Below are 20,578 nucleotides of genomic sequence, written 5' to 3' on the forward strand. Positions count from 1 at the left end.
TTGGACCTTTTCTTTCTCCTTATCACAGTTTACTCTGCATCATATCTATTTGTGTCTATGACTTTTAGTATGAAACCTTTTCAAAAACTTTTTTTTTTTCAAAAAACTTTTGGAAGACCAAGCAGAACATATTTACTTTTATCTCATTTTAGAGAGGTAGCATGACAGAGCACTGGACTTGGAGAGAGGATATCTGGGTTCAAAGCCTGCTTCTACTAGCTAGGTATCCTTGGGTAAACCTCAATTTCTTCATCTGTGAAATGGGGATAATAATATTATTACTATTTATGTCACAAGGTTGTCATGAAGAAAAATCTTTGCAAACCTTATTGCACTAAGCACTCATTATTACATGTCTATTTAAATAACTTACTGAGGCATGATTTCACCTTGTAGAAATAATGTTCCCCTAAACTCAATTATTATATTATGGAACATTAAACACAAACACGTAAAAATTGTGATTTTTGTCACTGTAGAGACCTTCCAGCATGAGACCCCTTTCCTATGACAAAGACTGTAATCTGTCTACGACTTCTTTGATAACTTCCAGGTCATTATTGGAGGAACACTGAGGTTAAGTGACTTGCTCAGAGGTACATGGTTATTAAGCGGCAGAAGCTTTGAATCCAGGTCTTTCTAATTTTAAGCCCAGTATTCCATCCATCAGGAACATTGTTTAAACTGACTTTTATATATTTCCATAGGCATACTATAAACTGAGATATTTTTAACTTATCTCAACAACTGTAGTATTTAGTAAAAATTTACAACAGTTTATAATAATTATTACCTTTGAAATAAACAAAACTGACCTTTTAAAATCAGAATATTTTCCCTATATCATTATCACAAATTAGTGAAGTTTTTACTAAATTCAAATGACTCTTTCTTGGTTCCACTAGTGGTATGGATGAAAGTAAAATTTTTCACTAAAAATATTCATGTTAAAAGTTTACTACAAGTAAAATTTTGTTAAATATTCTCTTTTCTAATATAAATGGACAGAATATAAGTGAACAGTTGGCATTTTGCAATAGTAATGCAACAAAGAGACACACATTTTAAGAAATATAACATCAGAAAATTGATCTAATTTGTTCAGTCTAAATGATACCTTTTGTTGTATTTCTTATATGTTGTCTTCACTAGTTTCTCTTGCTTTATTATTGTGAAAAAAGGCAGTCATCAAACATTATCTGATCACTGATTTCAAGAAAGATTTAAAATATCCTCATAATTCTAAAGTAGGTCATGTTTATTCAAAATTTACTAAGAGAAAATTAAATCAAATGAAGTTGCCTGGGAGAAGTACTGCGATTGGTGGTTTGAAAATTGAACTTCCATCTAGTAGTAGAAAGGGTAAAACCTACAGCACAGGATTGGTACAATAGAATAAATCAGGTAAAATTATTATTTACAAAATAAACATTAAGTTAGAAATTAATAACTTAAAATCTTTTTACATTTTTCTTTTATTCTTTTGGTTTAATATTTTGTTTCATTCCCCGATTACTTAAAAGCCAACTATTAGAAGTAGATGTTTAATCTCCTCATTTTAAAAAATTCAAAACATATAATACCATACACAAAAAACTTATATTCTACAATTATTTTGAATCAAATTTAAAATAACTTGCCATCTTCATGTCGGAGGTACTGATTTCCGCCTCTGTCTCTAGCTAAGGACCATGCCTCTCCTTCATCACTCTCACAGAACTCTACCATGCTGTTCTTATCCAGCTGAACCCATGTACCTTCAGAATTGGTTACCTGGTGTACATACACAAAAAGCATGGTTGACTGTCTTTATCCTTTGAGAAAACTGAGTGCTGATAGCCAGTAAAATGTTGTAGCAGTGTAATAATTCCAATTAATTTCTGTCACAAAATAACAAGTTTCTGAAATTAAGGCCACAGCCTGAGGTAACACAAAACCATCTCTATTTAATATTTCTGAAAACATTACATTGATTTATGACTTTAGATTTAAAAAGCCCCCCAAAAAATCTCAAATCTATCTTGAACTGTGAAGATAACTCTGAATTTAAGACTTTAGCACTTAATATGTGTGCTTTCTTTGGCATGTGAAATGTTACAACACAAAATCTATTCTTTAGTGTGTATGTCTGCAGGATTTTTATCTTTAGTAAACATTCCTGACACTTTTTGAGAAATAGCATGACACACTACATCTTCAAGCCCATTTGAAGAGGCAAATGCCAGGTTAGGAAAACTAGTTATTGTATTCACTCAGGGACTTCAAACAGACAGATGACTGGGTACAAAGAAACAGGTCCCCTTCTGCACTGGTCATAGCACTGGAAACTTGAAAAGTATTACTTCGTCAAGTTGAGTTTAACACTGATTCACAATGAAATAATTATTTGAAGCTGTTAATTTGCTGCAGTACATTTGTAATACTGAAAAAAAACCAGGTGAATATTGATGACTTTTACATAAAACAGTCACTTCATTAGTATAAGTATTGATCTCACTAGGGCAATTATGAAGAGAAAGTAAGATTTACAAAAAGAAAACATAAAAAAAGTTACATTAGCATTTCTAATACAAGTCAAGATCAAAATATAAACACCGAGATTTAAAAACCTGGAATGAGAATGTCAACCTTTTGAAGGAGGTGAAGTTTTCGCTGAATTATATTATAACGGATATCTAAGAAGTCATGAAGCTACAAGAAATCATACCTCTCCTACTGCTTTGACTTTGTTTCCCAGTACTAACATTCCAATTGGGATACCTCTAAGGTTAGGGCAGCTTCTGATGTTGTGACCTGATGGTCCCGTCTTCACTACCTTATACATTCCTGGCCCACCTCGGAGGAATGGCATATCTTGTTCTTGCATTACTGCTTCTTGTGTGCAGCGAGAATTCAGGTCTTTGAAAAAGTCCTCAGTATTAGACTTAGTTTCCTAAACATTTGAAAACAAGAACAAAACAAAATCCATGACCATCTTTATATAATTTCAAATGAAAACTTTAGCAAGCCTACAAAAGAAGACAATCTTAACCCATATCAAAACGACAATATTTAATTAGATGTCATAGTAACTTTTGATGGATATCACAATTAAATGACTTTTCCCCTCCCTTGGAGAGGCTTTAAAAATGGAATTGAAGACAAAAGGAAAGGCTTAGCAATAGGCACAGATAGAGCCACTAAACGAATGGAATTACGAAGGGCTTGGAATTTAAATTCAAGTGACAATGATGGGCAGGTTGTTTTCCCAGTAGCATTAAAATGATTACCCTAACAAAAGGAAGTTGTGAAAAGAAAATGATATAGCTATAGAGTTATGTTTCTTAAAGAGTAACATTCAACACTTTCCCAGAGGAAGAGAGATCGAAGAAGCGTTTCTCTTAAGGGTTTACAAGTGAGAAAAGTAAAGAAAAATATAGCTTTTGGGAACCGGTACAATATGTATTTCAATTAAAAAAACACCCAACATTAAAGGTGATAAGATATGACTAAGATATAGTTGTACTTTTACTATGAAACATGCTATTATTTGTAGTAGAAGTAGCAATGCTGTTCCTGCAATTATTCTTTATAACTCTCAAATCACTGACTTGGGCAATGTATTTTCTTTTTTTTTTTTTGAGGCAATCGGGGTTAAGTGACTTGCCCAGGGTCACACAGCTACTGTCTAGTGTGAGGCCAAATTCGAACTCAGGTCCTCCTGGCTCCAGGGCTGGTGTTCTATCCACTTCATCACCTAACTGCCCCAATGTATTTTCATAATAGCAATATTGGGAAGGCCCAGAACTTCATTATCCTCCATTTCCCAATTGAAAATTACTATCAAGTAAACCAGGAAGCATCCAAAGAGAGATATACTGCTGGAATTGTACCTTGAAGTAACTCATACTTTCTTCACCAAAGAAAAAAATGATATGATACTTGATGTGTTTGAAGGGTCATGGCCAGTCTTTAAACGTATATGAATGTTATATTAAAACATCTTGTACTTTTATCACAAGTAGTTAAAACAGGTACAAGGATTTTTTTCTTTCGAAAGAAAACAAACAACACATTGTATGTAAGAAAGTTTTTTTTGTTATTGTTCCAAAAGGAACCAAGGAATCTGAGGTGCAGACTCAAAGTTTTCTGCTGACTTCTGAATAATGTTTTTCAGTTAGTCTGCTATAAGGTTGATGGGTGGCAGAGCAGATGGAGGGCTAGTCTTAGAGTCAGAACACCTGAGTACAAATTCTGCTTCTAACATTTACTAGTAAGTGCCTCTAGGCAAGCAACTTTCCCTTTCCCTGCCTCAATCTCTTTATTAGCAAATAGGAGTATGAAGCAGAACCTACTTCAAAGGGTGGTTGTAAATACCAACTGAGATAATGTGGAAGGCTTTGCACACTTGAGAATGCTACATAAATGCTAGCTAGCATTAGCATTGTGACTCCATGCCTGTTTTTCTATGGGTAAGAGAACTGCTACAGATTTTCAGTAGAGATTTGACCGTTTCTGCCACACCAACATGTAGGTTCAACATTTATACCTCTCTGAGTGCTACAGCAAGCATTATACCCAAACTGCTTCAGGTTAACATTTTTCACTCCTAGTGCAATATCTGTAAAGTGTTAGAGAGTAACACCGAGCCAAATCTGATAGGGCCTCTGTAAACTAGTGTAATCTTACAATCTTTTACTGCACAGTAAATTATGTCTTTGTCAGCAAAAAAAAAAAAATACATTTAAAGGAAAAGTCAACTTATGCTTTATGTGTGGTTAAAAAAAATACAGTAGCTACATACTAATTATATATTGAAAGATCTCTTCATTTAATGAAATCTGTGGATTTGGAAATTTTTGTTGAGTTTAGATATTTTTGTCACTCAGATGAGGTCTGAAATATATCCTGAAAAAGTATTTTGCAAAACTAATTAAAGTTCTAAATGCCAACTGTATTAAAATAGGAAAAATTTACCATGTAAATATTTAATGTTTAAATTTGTATTTACTGTACTCACTATACCACATTAATACAGAATTTTCTTTTTTATATTCCCCAAAAGTGCTACATAGTTAAATTAGAAGACATTAATTACACAGAAGCAAATATTTTCAACATTTGCTTTAGTTCAGATTGTATGTATTTATGTTTTGGGACCAGATTTCCCAGTGGAGGGAGGTCCTGTAATTTCCAGTAAGGAAATCCCTTTACTGATGTAGACTGGCACCTTCTTTGCCACTCAGAGCCTTAGAGTGTCATGAGTGCACTGCAAGGTTAAGTAGCTTGTCCGGAATCACATAGCCAGTATGCGTCAGAGGAAGAATTTGAACCCAAGTCTTTTAAACTCCAAAGGTTAGCTCTCTATCCGCTATAACACAATAACAGTGAAAGAGAAGAAATACAAAAAAAAATTTAAAATATACTTATCATATAGTTAAGAGTCAAGTCCACATACATTTTGGACATTTGCAAAGTTTGGATTTTCAGTCTGAGATATACAATACACCCACACATTCAGACATCCGACTAGCACTACCAGACAAACAATATTTACCGGTAAACATCTTCAAATGGGCACTTATACAAAAATCCATTGTAGTAAATTAAAAAATATACCAAAGATTCAAAATGGTTTTCTTTATCTCCTATTTTTTTAATCCTGAATCCTGCCTGAGAAACTTATTAGCTATTTGACCTAGAGCAAGAAACTTCACTTCTCTTAAGCCTCCATTCCCTCATCTGTAAAACAGGGTTAATAACAGTGCCTATCTCAAAGGATTATTGAAAGGATAAAACGAAATAACATATGTCAAGCACTTTGCAAATATGAAAAGGCACATGAAAGAAAAAGTAAATTCATGTATATTTAAGAAGGATGTGATAAAAACAAAAAACAAGAAAACTCTTTTCTGATGTTAAATAAAAGCTATTTCTGAAGCAGGTATGATGTTCTAGCCCATGTACAATTTGGGTTAGTATGGGAAGGGAAAGTCTATAGTAGAAAGTATTTAAAATGTAAATTCAATATGTATTAAAAAACTATTTCCAGACACTTATCAATGTATTATTTAATATTTATTAAGTGAAGAAACCAATTTTTGTGCTGTTTTCTACTATTCAAGATTGGAGAAAAGTGTTTTGACTATACATTTTATAATGTACTTGTATTTTCAAGAAGGCCAAAGAAAGTGTTCTGCTTAACAGGGCAAAATGAAACCTGAATCTGGGTTTTTCTTCTTTCTCTTGACCTGGTACTCAAGTGGAAGTGCAAATGAGCAATAAAAATGATCAAAATAGAGGAGACATATATGTTGAAAACTACCAATCATATAATCAATTCCTGAATATTCAAAGCTTGGTTAAAATTACTTTAGTTTTACAACTTCATAAAATATAAAATAAAATTTCAATTTAAATTATCACATTCTTTTGCAAACCCAGAGCATAAAAGTTTAAAGAAATGCAAACTTTATTAATTGTGGTTTTTATATTAAAAGTATATTTTCTATTAAAATATTAAGTATAAGTGTCAAAAACTAGATGGTAATATAAGTTATACATGCTTAAAACTGGAGATAAAGCATGACTGCACCTGATAGTTAACTCACCTGGGGAAAAAAAGCTTTAGAAGTCCATGAAAAAACGTCCAAATCCCTGACTCCTTGGCTAGCATTAAAGATATTCTGAGCAATAAAGTTTAAGAAAGACATATCAACAAAGAAAGGGAACAGGATATCATCTCCAGAAGATGCTAGACATAGTACAACATTTTCTTCATGCTAGCACTCACACACAAAAAGTATTTTACTAAAAGGGAAGTGATTTTTCTTTAAACGAAGACACCTGAGTCCAACAATCAATAAAGAGTATCTGTTAAATAAAATATTATGTCAAAAGCTCTCTAGAGATGTAGTGTGCCATGCCATTTACAGAAATTAAGAGCCAGACATTATTATATAGCTTAAGTCATTTAGTGCATGAAGAACATATTCAAATTTCTTTACAGAAGAAGCATCTTTTCTAGTGCAAGCCAGATTTGTTTTATGACAGAAAAGTCTGTTATTTTTAAAAAACAAAATAAAACCAATTTAAGTAATTTGTAGATAGTGTAAATAATAATATAGCCATTACTATGGATAACAGAATCTCATAAATGGGGATTTTTGGACATTACCTAACTGGAAAGATGGGAAAAAAATGAGAAAAAAGTCAAAGGCAAATAAAGTAAAAACTTTCCCCCAAATTAGAAAAATAATTACAAGTGATCTTTTAAAGATTTCACTGAGAGTCATCACCAAATTAATTAGTAAAACTCAAAAGAAAAATAGTTCCTTTTTCTCTTGGAGGATGAGCCTACCTCAAAGGGTAGAAAATGGACCAAGTGTTGAAGTCTCCTTAAAATGATCTATTTTCAACAACTTAAGTTTTTTTAAAGCGACATTTTCATAAAATTAATATAGATTAATGAACTTAAATTTTTTTTTATACCTGGACCATACTTAAACTCTTTATGAATTTGCCCTAAAACTCACATATTTTTCCATAAAAAGTGAGTGTATATAACTTCACAGTTTAAGTAGAAAATGAAACTAAGTTTTTCTTAGCAAAAAGATGTAACATACAAAATATGAAAAAAAAAATACATCCTTAAACCATTATCACCCAAAGTTTCAACCAGTAACAACAAAAACGCTCAAATTCCAAATCAGTCAAAACCATTTACATCATTCAGAACCATTTACAACTAATACATAATGAGAAACAGAAGATGCTAGAAAGTAAAAAAATTTGGAATGCACTCTTTAAAGACACAGGGTATGTAAAATGGTACCAATACATAACTAAATAGGTGGTAAATGGATGCCATTTTAGTTTGAGAAAAGAGGAAAAATTGTGCAATGCAAAGTCATCTGAAATAGTACTTAAAAAACTTTGTCTATACTCGTTAACTTCATTTTTGTCCTTATGGGTGATAATAACCACAACATAGTAATAACTGGTACAATGCATATTTAATTGCCTCTTGGCCTATGCTTTTATTCCCAACATATAACAGTTATGCAGATATTTCATGCATAAAACAATTTTCTGTAGTTCTCTTGCAAGCTATACTTTTTTTTGTTGTTGTTAAAAGCTATTTGTGAAAAGCAAAGCAAATGGAGTTAGCAGGAAAAAAGCAACGTGGTGATAGTGTTACACTAACATATAAAGCTTGTACCTCTCTTTTACCTTATTTTTACAAACTTATTTTTTATGTTGTATAAAATATACAAATAACAGTTTAGGATAATATAACATTTATACACTTGTGATTACAAACTGTGGGTCAAATTGTTAATTTAAAAGGTAAAAATAAAATAACCAAAAAGTGTATTTTGCTAATATGAAAATTATTTTAACCTTTGTGATAAAATCGATAGGTATACCTATTCTATAGTCATTTGCCAAATGAAAATTATTTAGGAAAAAAGAAATTTCCAAACTGAAAGGCATTTTGTGAAGCAATAAAAGAAGCCAAGTGTTAAGGACCTAGAGTCTGAAAACAACAGATTACAGTATTTTTGGATGTTTAATAAAAGAAAGTTTTGGTCTTAGGGATATGGAATATTAATGTAAAGTTTTGACCTTAAAAAAAAAGCCTGCATTCTCAGTGTAACTCATTTGCAAATTTTTAAAAAAACTGATTGACAGTAGCATTGCACATATTCCATACAATGACATATTTCTCCTTGAAAAACCTGTTGTAATAGGACAAAAATCCCTGACAAAAAAATGAACTAAGAGTACATTAGAAATAATATCCAATTATATTATCAGTATGTAACAATTAATCCATAGACTAAACTATTCCTTGTTCAAGGCAATTTTAGGCCAAACAAATCAATGAAAAAAGGTCAGAGAAATTTTATTTCAGTGTTTGACTACAGAAATAAAGACACAATAGCATGCCAAATTTTACATTTATTAAGAATTTCCCCAAAGAGCTACATAATCACACAACTACAAAGACAATCAAATAAAGTATATATCCACAATCCACAGAATACTTAAACATTTTAAGCTACATCTTAATCTCAGTCCTTAAAGGATGTATAGAAATATGGTACAGTAAACAGAGGGCTGGATTTGTTATTAGAAGACATGGTTTTGAATGCTGACTTTTCTACTTACTACCCGTGTGACCTTGGGAAAAATGAGGCCTCCCTGGGCCTCAGTTTCTTTATCTGGAAGAGGGAGGCAGGGCAAATGATCTCTAAGGTCCCTTACAAATCCATATCATATGTTAAATAAGTTTCCCCATTAAAATTCTACCTACCCTTGTGTGCTTTGGAAGTGATCCAGTTTTCAAAACTTAAACTGCACTATGGAAGCATAATCACTTGCAAGTTACACCAGGCTAGAAAAGCAGACAATATGACTGTTATCTGAGGACTGCCTAGCTAGGTTCACCAGGGTGTGTGGTGGTGAAGTTATAAATAGCTTGTAATATTGAAGAAGGTGGAAAAATGCTTTTCAAAAATTTTGAGTGATAAAGTATGTATGGGATACTTTAAAAGTAGTGTTTATATTTCCCCCCATTATTTGTTCATGCTTTTAATGTGATCATTTTTTTAAAGGCAGCAACTGGCAGGTATTACTAGGTATCGAATTAAAACCAGTTCTGTCCTAAACCACATCCTATTGTGCTAACTACTTTTTCATTGTAATTATTGGACCTGTCATAATCACTTTGGGGAGAGAGTCCCTTATATAGCAAAGTACAAGGGGAACACAAACTTTTCCTCATTGTAAAGTACAGTGCCTGGCACGTAGTGGGTCTTAATAAATGCTAGTTGTCTGACTTAACTCCTACATTTCTTAGAGTACCAAAAACATAGTGCCTTTTATGCAGGTCCAAAGTGCTAGGAAACCATTTACTCCAAATACACAAGAGGATAATAAAAAATCCAAGTTGTTGCTGTAGGAATTAGGATAATGTAGGAATTACTAGAATGTACAATAATACAATTCTATTGATAAATTTTCTTGTTTCCTACACTGAAGAGAAGTATGGTTCACCAGAAAGAAAACAAATTAAAAAGAGAAACCCCAGGGTCTTGTTTTGAACTTGCCTTTCCCTAGCTATGTGATTTTGGACAATTAAGGGATTATTCATTCTTGCCCTACCTCCTAAGGACACGGTGAGATATAAGTTGAATGTGAAAGTGATTTGAAAACTGTAATATACAATGGTGAAATGTTGTTATCTTCCACCATATACCTTAATCTCCAAAACACAAACATGTATACACACTGTTTAATGAATTCATTTGTGAGAAAGAAGTCAAAGTTCTGAAAATAGGTTTCAAGGCATTCTACCGCTCACTTGTAGACTTTTAAAGACATTTTTACTTCCCCTAACATTATTATACTGATTTCCCAATAAATCTATAACCCAGCCACTGAGGCCTAGTTAGGCAAACAGATGGTGCTCTGATATATGCTCTGTATACAATCTACTCTCTTCTTTAAGCTGCCTAAAATACGTGAAATAGCTAACTACCCACATATCACCTTCCATAAGCCTATATCCGGTTGAAAAACCAATCTTTGCAAACAATGTCTACCTCGGCTAATCCACATGAAACTACTACTTAGCATAGTGCTTTGCACATACCAGATATATGCTGAATTTAATATCTCACAGCAGTCAAGCAACCAACAAGTCTGCAAATATTTATTTTTAGTCACTAATACATTAAACTGTTGAATCTGATAATTTTTTCCATGTGTGCACACATGTGCATGTCTGTGGGCATCATTTTTGTCCTCTCAGTTCGGGGAAGAAATAGATTATGTTGAGTGTGGATACTCAAATATTTTTAAATAGTGATAATTAAGTGTGTGATAGAATTTGCCAGTTTGGTTTTGTACTTTAAAAATATTAACTCTAAATTTCTCATTGAATGAATTCGATAGAGTCAATTCTGCAATTAAAAGAGAAAAATTAAATTGTTAATTCAATACATATATTTAGTTCTAGCTATGTGTAAGGCACTGTGCTGGGTGCTATGAAAGGCATAAAGGTAAGTAATACATATTCCTCCCAACAGCAAAAGGAGTTAACAATCTAGTAAGGATGAGAAGGCATGTTTATTTCATTCTAAAAATATAGCACTGATAATTATGTGTATGTGTATGTGTAGTTTAAATTTGAAAAAGAAAATTTTTACTGAATTGCAACTTTTCTTTAATTTTTTTCTTAAATGTAAGCTTACTGCTAAAATATCTATTAACAATCTATTAAAACGGCACAGATTAAATCAGTCAAAAAGTATTTGTTAAGCACTTACTATGTGGCAAGCACTGTGAAATTAGCAAAGTGGGAGAATGGGAGAAAGAATACACAGAAATAAGTGTATGTATATATGTAAAATAAAGGAATTTCATTATAGGTAGAATTAACTGAAATATCAAACATAGGACACTTGGCTTTTGTCTAATAGGTAAGGTGCACTCTTCTCTCCATGCTACTCAACTCCTGACTTAATTCCTGTCCAAAACTCCTCCACTCTGCATCTGGGTGGGTCCCTGCCCTTTATTGCTATGTACTTCTTGCACAGGATCATTTTTAACCCTTCCTCAGTTCTGACCACACTCAGAGCTGTTAATCTGCCCATTCTTCATCCCCTATTTTACATACAATGGAAACCTGGCATACACACAGTTAAAACAGAAAGGACAAACACTGAACCAAAATATGTAATCATGAAATTTCAGGACTGGATGGTACTTTAGCGACTATTTAATCCAAGCAATTACGTGCCATAACAGACGGAATACTAGAGTTAGAGTCAGGAGAACCGAAGTTCAACTCCTGCTTCTGACATTTACTTGCTGTGTGATCCTGGTAAATCACTTAACCTCATTAGCCACAGTTAACCCTTCTGCAAAATAGAGACAATAAGAGTGTATAACTTGAAGGGTTTGTTATGAGGAGCAAATAAAGTAACACATGTAAAATATTTTGCAAACCTCAAAGCATTATACAAATGAGAGCTAGTATTATTTAACAGATGAGGAAAAAAGGCCTGAGATAAATTTAGTGACCAGTTAATTCTACAAATAAAGGATTAGAATTTAGGTTTGTCTGCAGGATCCTAAACCACTACCCCTTCTGCCACATTACTATCATTGGATAGATTCACTGTCAAGAATTTAGGAAAACACACGATCAGATTTTTTATTTTAATATAATTCGTTGAAACTTGATTAGCAAGGTATGATTACTTTGGTGCCCTTTAAAAAGGGATTCTATTATATTCAAAAAAGACTTTAATGACAGCATCAAGGAAAAAGAACCCAAATACTGTAAATTCTCAATTATCCACAGAAAGGGAGGAAGAAATAGTAAGCACAAATATTTACAAATCAGCTAATCTAAAAATTATTTATGGGGTGTTTGGTTTTGGAATGCAATATATGATGCTTTTTATGGTGGTTTAACCAAGCTAATTATATTCTTGCTTATTTTCTTCTGGCTAAATTCAAAATTTCTCATTTCAAAAGTGATAAATTTTATAGAAAATTTTGTACTTCTTTAGTGTCACAAGGCGAACTGCCCACCATGGAAGCTTCTTGTACTTAATATGCAAGGGCTCTTCCTGTGTAAATGATAATCCAGAAATGCCACAGCACTGAGAGGTTAAGTGGAATGCCTATGGTCAGTGGCAAGCCTTGTACCCAGGCCATCTTGCCTCCTAGGCCAGTCCCCTACTGTCCTATTTTTGTAATTTTCAAATTACTGTCTACATTAGCAAATGCAGTTTTTTTAAAAGAGATTTTGTAAATTTTGTCCTTAATTTAGAGGCACCAAGGAAATAATGTCTATTTACTATGAAAACCAATGTTTATTTTACTATGAATCTTCAAAACCCTGTCATTTAGATTCTAATTGTCATTAGAATTTTTCCAATAAATCAGCAATGATCATCTTATCCAAAGTTCTAAGGATAATAAAAAAAAAGGCAAAACTGGCTAACATTTAAAAAAAATACCTACAATAGGTTTTTTATAATTACATATCCAAATTTTAATATCCTGTGCATCTTCCACCAGGAAGCAGGTTTCAAACTTTGAAATCAAATTTTCACCACTATAACCTGGCATTACCCACAATCAATGTGCCCTCTATTTCCACAGTTCCTAAATATTTTTCCTTTCTTTTTCAATTTTATAGTGTGGGTATATGTTGGAGAGTGATAGGAAGATATGATTATTACTAGAGTAAATTTTCCTATTTCTTAATTACATTTTGCACATGAATTCTAATTAGATTCATATTTTTTAAAATTTTTTAAATTAGATTAATATTAAGAATTTTACCACTAACTTCTAATATAATATTTTTTAGCATAGTCCATACAAAACTCATTAGAAATTCCATAACTCAGTAAGCAAACTTAAAAACTTGTAACATATTTTAGTTCTATATGTTGTTATGAACATTACACAAATGGCAGAAAAAAGGATTAATCTGAAGTTTATCTGAATTCCCACTTAAAATCGCTTAGTTTAGCATAGATTCACTTTCTCAAACTATATGTTAATGTATAAATTAAGAGAAGTTTGTGCTAGTTTCATACATGAATAGTAATTATATTAATGCTCCTCAGTTTTTCACTGAACTGAAATGATTTTCACTGAATTTATCCACAGGCCACAAGTGTGGTATCCAGGGAAGATGATTTTACCAAAGGCTATTTAAATTATTCCAAGGATCTAGGATTTAGCTAAAATAAAATGTATCACTGCCTAAAACTAAAGCCAGTCTTGTGTCTTTACTTTCTAGAGCATCAAGGTGTAGAGGGAGAAACAAATGTAGAGAGGGAGAAGAAACCCAAGGATGCAGGGATCCCAAACCAAAGTTCCCACGGCAAGGCTGCCTGGAATGAATTCGCCGACACAAGCATTCTTTCAGTCAAGGAGGCAAAGATTTATTACGCTTTTTCAGCGGGCAAGAGTTCTTAGGGAAACTGCAACCATACAGAGGTGCAGGGGGAATTTTTATAGAAGCTAATAGGGGAGTAAAGGGGGGGGAGACATGTCAGTTACGTGTTTGGGGGTGGGATTAGGGAGTGGTTTAGGGCGTGTTCAAGGAGTGGTTAGTTCTTAAAGGAACATGTACATTTAGTATCTATTGGGCAGGTGTATTACCCAGAATTCTCTAAGAAATAGCCCACAGCGGGGTTGGGGAGGGGTGTGGTCTTTACTGTGAAATGTCACTGAGTTCACTATAGGTCGGGGCTAAATGGGAATAGTTTCTCATCTAGTGTCTTGTTAGACAAAATACTACATCTGGGATACATGTTAGAAAGGGCAGTGAATAGTAAATATGGTTATGACTCAGTGTACAGTCAATTATCAGCATCCGGAATTCAATCTATAGTTGCACATAGTTGCTTACTGAGGAAGAAGCAGAGATAAGTTGGGGCAGGCTACCCTTTGGCTAGAGAGAGACAGCCTGGGATGGAATATGTTTTGGGAACAAGATGTGTAAGAGAGAATGTTTTGAGAACTGTATGTGTTTATGAGAACTGGATGTTTTGGAATTGGGGTTCAGGCACAGGCACCCAAGCAGGGGCTGTTAGAATTTAGGGTCCAAGCGCAAGCACCTCATCAAAGGTAATTCATTGTAAGACAATGATGCAAATTTACACAAAACACAAAGATGAATTACAAACTACCAACACAAAAAAAAAAGTGCAATTTAGTGGGAAAACTTCTCTAGGAAGTATAAATAATTTGCTTTTGGAAATTTTAGTTTGAGGTTCAGTTCAAATAATAGTATGAATGAAAAAGGAAAAAGAAAAATTTAATCAGTTTTTTCACCTCCTATTACAGATTTAATGGTTCTGCTTTCTCCTTTTTCCTTTTCCCTACAGATAAGTGATATGAAATTTAAAGGACCTTAATCTTCCTACACTCCACCATCATTAGGGAGAAGCTCTCAAGAATTCAAGCATCTATAAAGTTATTAGTTATCAAATTAAGTTGTGATTTACCTCAGAACTGTAAAATTGTAGCCTTAATTAAAGAAAGCCCTGTAATGAGGACAGTGTGTACCTCTAACATTTCTTAAAGGCACCTTTTACTTACGTCAACAGGGACCAGAAGGCTCTTGCCAAGATGCTGGTTAAAAGAGAGGCACCAGGCTTCAGTGTAACCATTCATGTTAGGTACATACTTCTTTATTGTCTCATCATTCAGTCTCAGCCATACACCATCATCATTGTGGATCTACGGGAAACAAGCAACAAAAACGAGCCATGCCCTCCTGTAACTGCAATGACAGTAGCAAGGACTTAAAAAAGACTGGAAAGCAGGCAGACAATGATAGGAATGGAAATTAAGCAACTAGCTAATGAAAGAAGGAAAGACCATAAGAATCCATGGCCATGGTGGGGTTGGGGAGGAAGCAGCAAAGGATGTCCAAGCATGATGATAACTGATACAATGGAGTTATGAAAAAAATTTCTACCAGCTAGTAACATCATCAAGAAGATAGATCATGTTAGAATGAGGAATTAGGTTTTTCCCCAAAGGTGTTCATCAGCAAGCATCTCATTGTTTTGCTAAAAGATACCATATGGCATTACAGCAAAAGAATACACACCTTGGAATGAAATAGAAAACATGACTTGGAAGAAATGCAACATTTCAAAGACTGAAGAAAAATGGCACACCTTTCTAATGATTTCATATTTTAAATTTATGCCAATTATTTCATCTACATATAAGTAAACTGTCAAAGTAACCATTACCTGTTTAAATTATAGTCTCATATTTTCATGATAAAGAAAATTTACATTTGTGAGACTGGATAAACAAATATTAACCTCCCAAAGTCCCTAAATTTTTATTTACAATAGCTTTAGTTCTATTACTCAAATAGAAAAAAATCGGAAAACTTATTTTTTCATAGAAATTATGAGCAATTAAAGTTGAAATTCAAATTCACATCCAAAAATTTCCTTATAAATTACCTCGTCAATAAAAGTGATGGTTCCATTGACTTTTACTATGCCTATCTGTTCACTCTGAAGGGAAGGGTGGCTACGGATACGGAGCCCTGCACTGTCCTTGGCCACAAATTTTCGAACCTAAGAGAAGCAAAGATAGTAAGGGAGGAAGAACTTATAACAGAGCTGTTGCAAGTAAGAAGAAACAAACTCTATAGATGTTTAAAATGCTCCATTTTTTGAGAAAATATATCAAAAAATGTTTGTTGCTGGTTTCTCATTATAATCCACACCTGGTTTCTGGTTTATTTTGAAATCATAAAAAAGTAAATTTTGAAAATATCAGAATATATTCCACTACACTAATATGATTAGAAAATAATTCACACAAAGCTTGTTATAATTTATTATTTTATTTGCAGCTTTAAATACACCTAATAAATGAAGAAAAATTTATAGCTTACCTCTTTATGTTAATAGAGGCTAGACCACAACTGATATGCTCCTTAAATATAAGCAAATGGATACTAGTTTTTCTATATCCAACACAGAGATATTAAGAAACTCAAACTTTTTCTTGAAAACATGCTTCTTGAAATCTGTCAGTTTTATATATAATGATACAAAAATGAAGGTACAACATTCTATTGGATATTACTTGAATTTCAAATTAGAAATAGAGAAACAGAATAGAAACTACTTTAGACTGTGCTGGAAAGCTTAGCACTTGACAAAATTTGGTAGTATTGCTCCTTTGCTCAGAGATCTCCATGGTTCCTAACTGCCTACTTGTACAGGTAAAAACTGCTTGGCTTGAACTCCATTGAAGCCCTCCAAATTCTGGCACTACTTTCCTTTTATAGTCACACTGATTCACACCATTCTCTTTACCTTCCAGGTAAACTGGACTAGTCTGTCATTGATACACCCCAGTGTATTTCTTGCCTTTATCACAATGCTCCATAGACCCAGAAGGTATTCTGACTCCCCCTTCATACAGCCAACAAACTTGAATAGGTTATAACCGATTCTATAAAACTCAGCTTATATCTGTGATGACCTTCTCCCTTGTACTTCACAGGACACTTTGCCATGTACCTTCCTAAGGTACTTATACATAATTTCATATTATAGTTAATTGGTATTCATCCATTTTATCTCCCTTTTAGATTGTAAGCTCTATGTGGACATAGATTACTTGGTATCAAACCTTCAATCTCTGCCAAGAGCCAGCAAAGTACTCTGGAAAGAATAGAGGTTTAAGAAATGTTTGCTGAATTATAATAAATAATAAGAAAATGTCATAATATCTGTAAATTAGGACAGAGTCACTAAAGGCTAGGTATTTGTAATTTATGTCCAATAGCTATTACTTTAAAAGGAGCATTTTTTCTTATAAATGCTATGAAGTCATTCTGATTCTTATTTAACTCTATTCTAACCTTATTTGGCTGAGGTTCAGCCTTTGGTTTGATCAACTGAGTTCCAGGTGGGATCATTCCTTTTGGTGGATCTTTCACTTTCACTTCTAAGCCAGCATCTTTAACAAAAAGAAAGAACAACAACAAAAATTATTAAAGAAAAATGTGTTAAAATGATTTTGAATATTTGATAGATAATGATGTACAATGAACAAAGATTACATGTTTATACATGATGATTGATATTTATGCTGTGTTTCTGCATCAGATTGAGCAAGAGAATGATAAAGAGATAGAAAATGAGGGGTGAAGCCAAGATGGCAGCTGGAAAGCAGGGACTTGCCTAAGGCTCTCCCCCAGGACCCTCCAAACACCAATAAAAAACAGCTCCGAACAAATTCTAGAACTGCAGAACCCAGGAAATAGCAGAGGGAAGCAGAGCTCCAGCCCTGAACAGCCTGGATGGTCACTGGGTAAGGTCTATCGCGCACAGAGCTGGGAGTGGAGCAGAGCCCAGCATGGGTGGCCCCTGGAACAACCAGACCAGGAGTGGGGCTGAACAGACCCTAGCACCCTGAATCAGTGAGCTGTGGCAGTTACCAGACTTCTCAACGCACAAACACCAAAGACAACAGAGAAGGTTAGTGGGAAAAGCTGTGGGGAGTGAAAGGAGTTCCAGGTTAGGCCACCACCCGGGGGCAGCGGAGGTGGTGCAGCTACAGAACTACAGCTGCAGTTGCTTCCAGCCCCAGGCCCACCTGGTGGGAGGAATTAAGTGGCAGATCAGAGCAGGAGTGCAGAGTCTGCTGAAGATCTGAGTCCAGCCCAGGTTGGAGGTTCTTGTGGAAGGAGGAGCGCTGGTGTGGCAGAGCTGGCTGTATAGAAATAGCTCTGAAAACAACAGCACATCTCCTCAGGCTTGGAACAAAGTACTCTCTACTCTACAAGCAGTCATACCCCGATGAAAAACTCAAGGGTCAAGTAGTTCGCTGGGAACATGGCCAGGCAGCAAAAACGGACTCAGATTCAGACTCCGATTTTGGAATCTTTCTTGGTGACAAAGAAGACCAAAACATACAGCCAGAAGTCAACAAAGTCAAAGAGCCTACATCAAAAGCCTCCAAGAAAAACATGAACTGGTCTCAGGCCATGGAAGAGCTCAAAAAGGATTTGGAAAAGCAAGTTAGAGAAGTAGAGGAAAAATTGGGAAGAGAAATGAGAATGATGCAAAAAAACCATGAAAAACAAGTCAATGACTTCCTAAAGGAGACCCAAAAAAATACTGAAGAAAATAACGCCTTAAAAAATAGACTAACTGAAATGGCAAAAGAGCTCCAAAAAGCCAACAAGGAGAAGAATGCCTTGAAAGGCAGAATTATCCAAATGGAAAAGGAGGTCCAAAAGACCACTGAGGAAAATACTACCTGAAAAATTAGATTGGAGCAAGTGGAAGCTAGTGACTTGATGAGAAATCAAGATATTATAAAACAGAACCAAAGGAATGAAAAAGCAGAAGACAATGTGAAATATCTCATTGGAAAAACCACTGACCTGGAAAATAGATCCAAGAGAGATAATTTAAAAATTATGGGACTACATGAAAGCCATGATCAAAAAAAGAGTCTAGACATCATCTTTCAAGAAATTATCAAGGAAAACTGCCCTGATATTCCAGAGCCAGAGGGTAAAATAGAAATTGAAAGAATCCACAGATCACCTCCTCAAAAAGATCCCCAAAAGACAACTCCTAGGAATATTGTTGCCAAATTCCAGAGCTCCCAGATCAAAGGAAAAAATACTTCAAGCAGCCAGAAAGAAATAATTTGAGTATTGTGGAAACACAATCAGAATAACACGAGATCTAGCAGCTTCTACATTAAGGGATCAAAGGGGCTTGGAATATGATATTCTGGAGGTCAATGGAGCTAGGATTAAAAGCAAGAATCACCTACCCAGCAAAACTGAGTATCATGCTCCAAGGCAAAATATGGATTTTCAATAAAATAGAGGACTTTCAAGCTTTCTCAGTGGAAAGACCAGAGCTGAATAGAAAATCTGACTTTCAAACACAAGAATCAAGAGAAGCATGAAAAGGTAAACAAGAAAGAGAAATCATAAGGGACTTACTAAAATTGAACTGTTTTGTTTACATTCCTACATGGAAAGATGATGTGTATGATTCATGAGACCTCAGTATTAGGGTAGCTGAAGGGAATATGCATACACACACACACGCACACACACACACACATGTATAGACAGAGGGCACAAAGTAAGTTGAATATGAAGGGATGATATCTAAAAAAATAAAATCAAATTAAGGGATGAGAGAGGAATATATTGAGAGATGGAGAAAGGGAGAGATAGAATGGGGTAAATTATCTCACATAAAAGTGGCAAGAAATAGCAGTTCTGTTGGGAGGGAAGAGGGGGCAGGTGAGGGGGAATGAGTGAATCTTTCTCTCATTGGATTTGACCTGAGGAGGGAATTACATACACACTCAAATGGGTATCTTACCCCACAGGAAATAAGGAGGAAGCAGATAAAAAAGGGGGGACAATAGAAGGGAGGGCAGATAGGGGGAGGAGGTAATCAAAAACAAACACTTTTGAAAAGGGACAGGGTCAAGGGAGAAAATTGAATAAAGGGGGATAGGACAGGAAGGAGCAAAGTATAGTTAGTCTTTCACAACATGAGTATTGTGGAAGGGTTTTGCACAATGCTACACATGTGGCCTATGTTGAATTGCTTGCCTTCTTAGGGAGGGTGGGTGGGGAGGGAAGAGGGGAGAGAATTTGGAACTCAAAGTTTTAAAAGAAGATGTTAAAAAACAGTTTTTGTATGCAACTAGGAAATAAGATATACAGGCAATGGGGCATAGAAATCTATCTTGCCCTACAAGAAAGTAAGGGAAAAGGAGATGGGGGGGGGAGTGGGGTGACAGAAGGGAGGGCTGATTAGGGAATGGGGCAATCAGAATATGTGCCATCTTGGAGTGGGGGGGGAGGGTAGAAATGGGGAGAAAATTTGTAATTCAAACTGTCGTGAAAATTAATGCTGAAAACTAAAAATATTAATAAATAAATAATGATTTAAAAAAAGAGATAGAAAATGACATCAGTGGTGCTTTGAAAATGTTACTCATTGAAAAACTATTACTACAATGTAAAATA

At 34.4% G+C, this 20,578-nt stretch overlaps 1 protein-coding gene across 1 annotated transcript in view; it reads right to left on the minus strand.

Moving 5' to 3' along the window:
• The window catches only part of MYCBP2 (MYC binding protein 2), a 342,008-nt gene that overhangs the window by 83,316 nt on the left and 238,114 nt on the right, over positions 1-20,578 (minus strand). Inside the window, exons 50-54 of the mRNA XM_036754198.1 lie at positions 17,426-17,523; positions 16,008-16,124; positions 15,121-15,261; positions 2,708-2,932; positions 1,641-1,773 (exon numbers count right to left, since the gene is read on the minus strand). Coding sequence (XP_036610093.1) covers positions 1,641-1,773; positions 2,708-2,932; positions 15,121-15,261; positions 16,008-16,124; positions 17,426-17,523 — 714 coding nt within the window. The remainder of the gene's footprint in view (positions 1-1,640; positions 1,774-2,707; positions 2,933-15,120; positions 15,262-16,007; positions 16,125-17,425; positions 17,524-20,578) is intronic.

The sequence above is a fragment of the Trichosurus vulpecula genome, chromosome 4 (genome assembly GCF_011100635.1).
Source record: "Trichosurus vulpecula isolate mTriVul1 chromosome 4, mTriVul1.pri, whole genome shotgun sequence".
NCBI lineage: Eukaryota > Metazoa > Chordata > Mammalia > Diprotodontia > Phalangeridae > Trichosurus > Trichosurus vulpecula.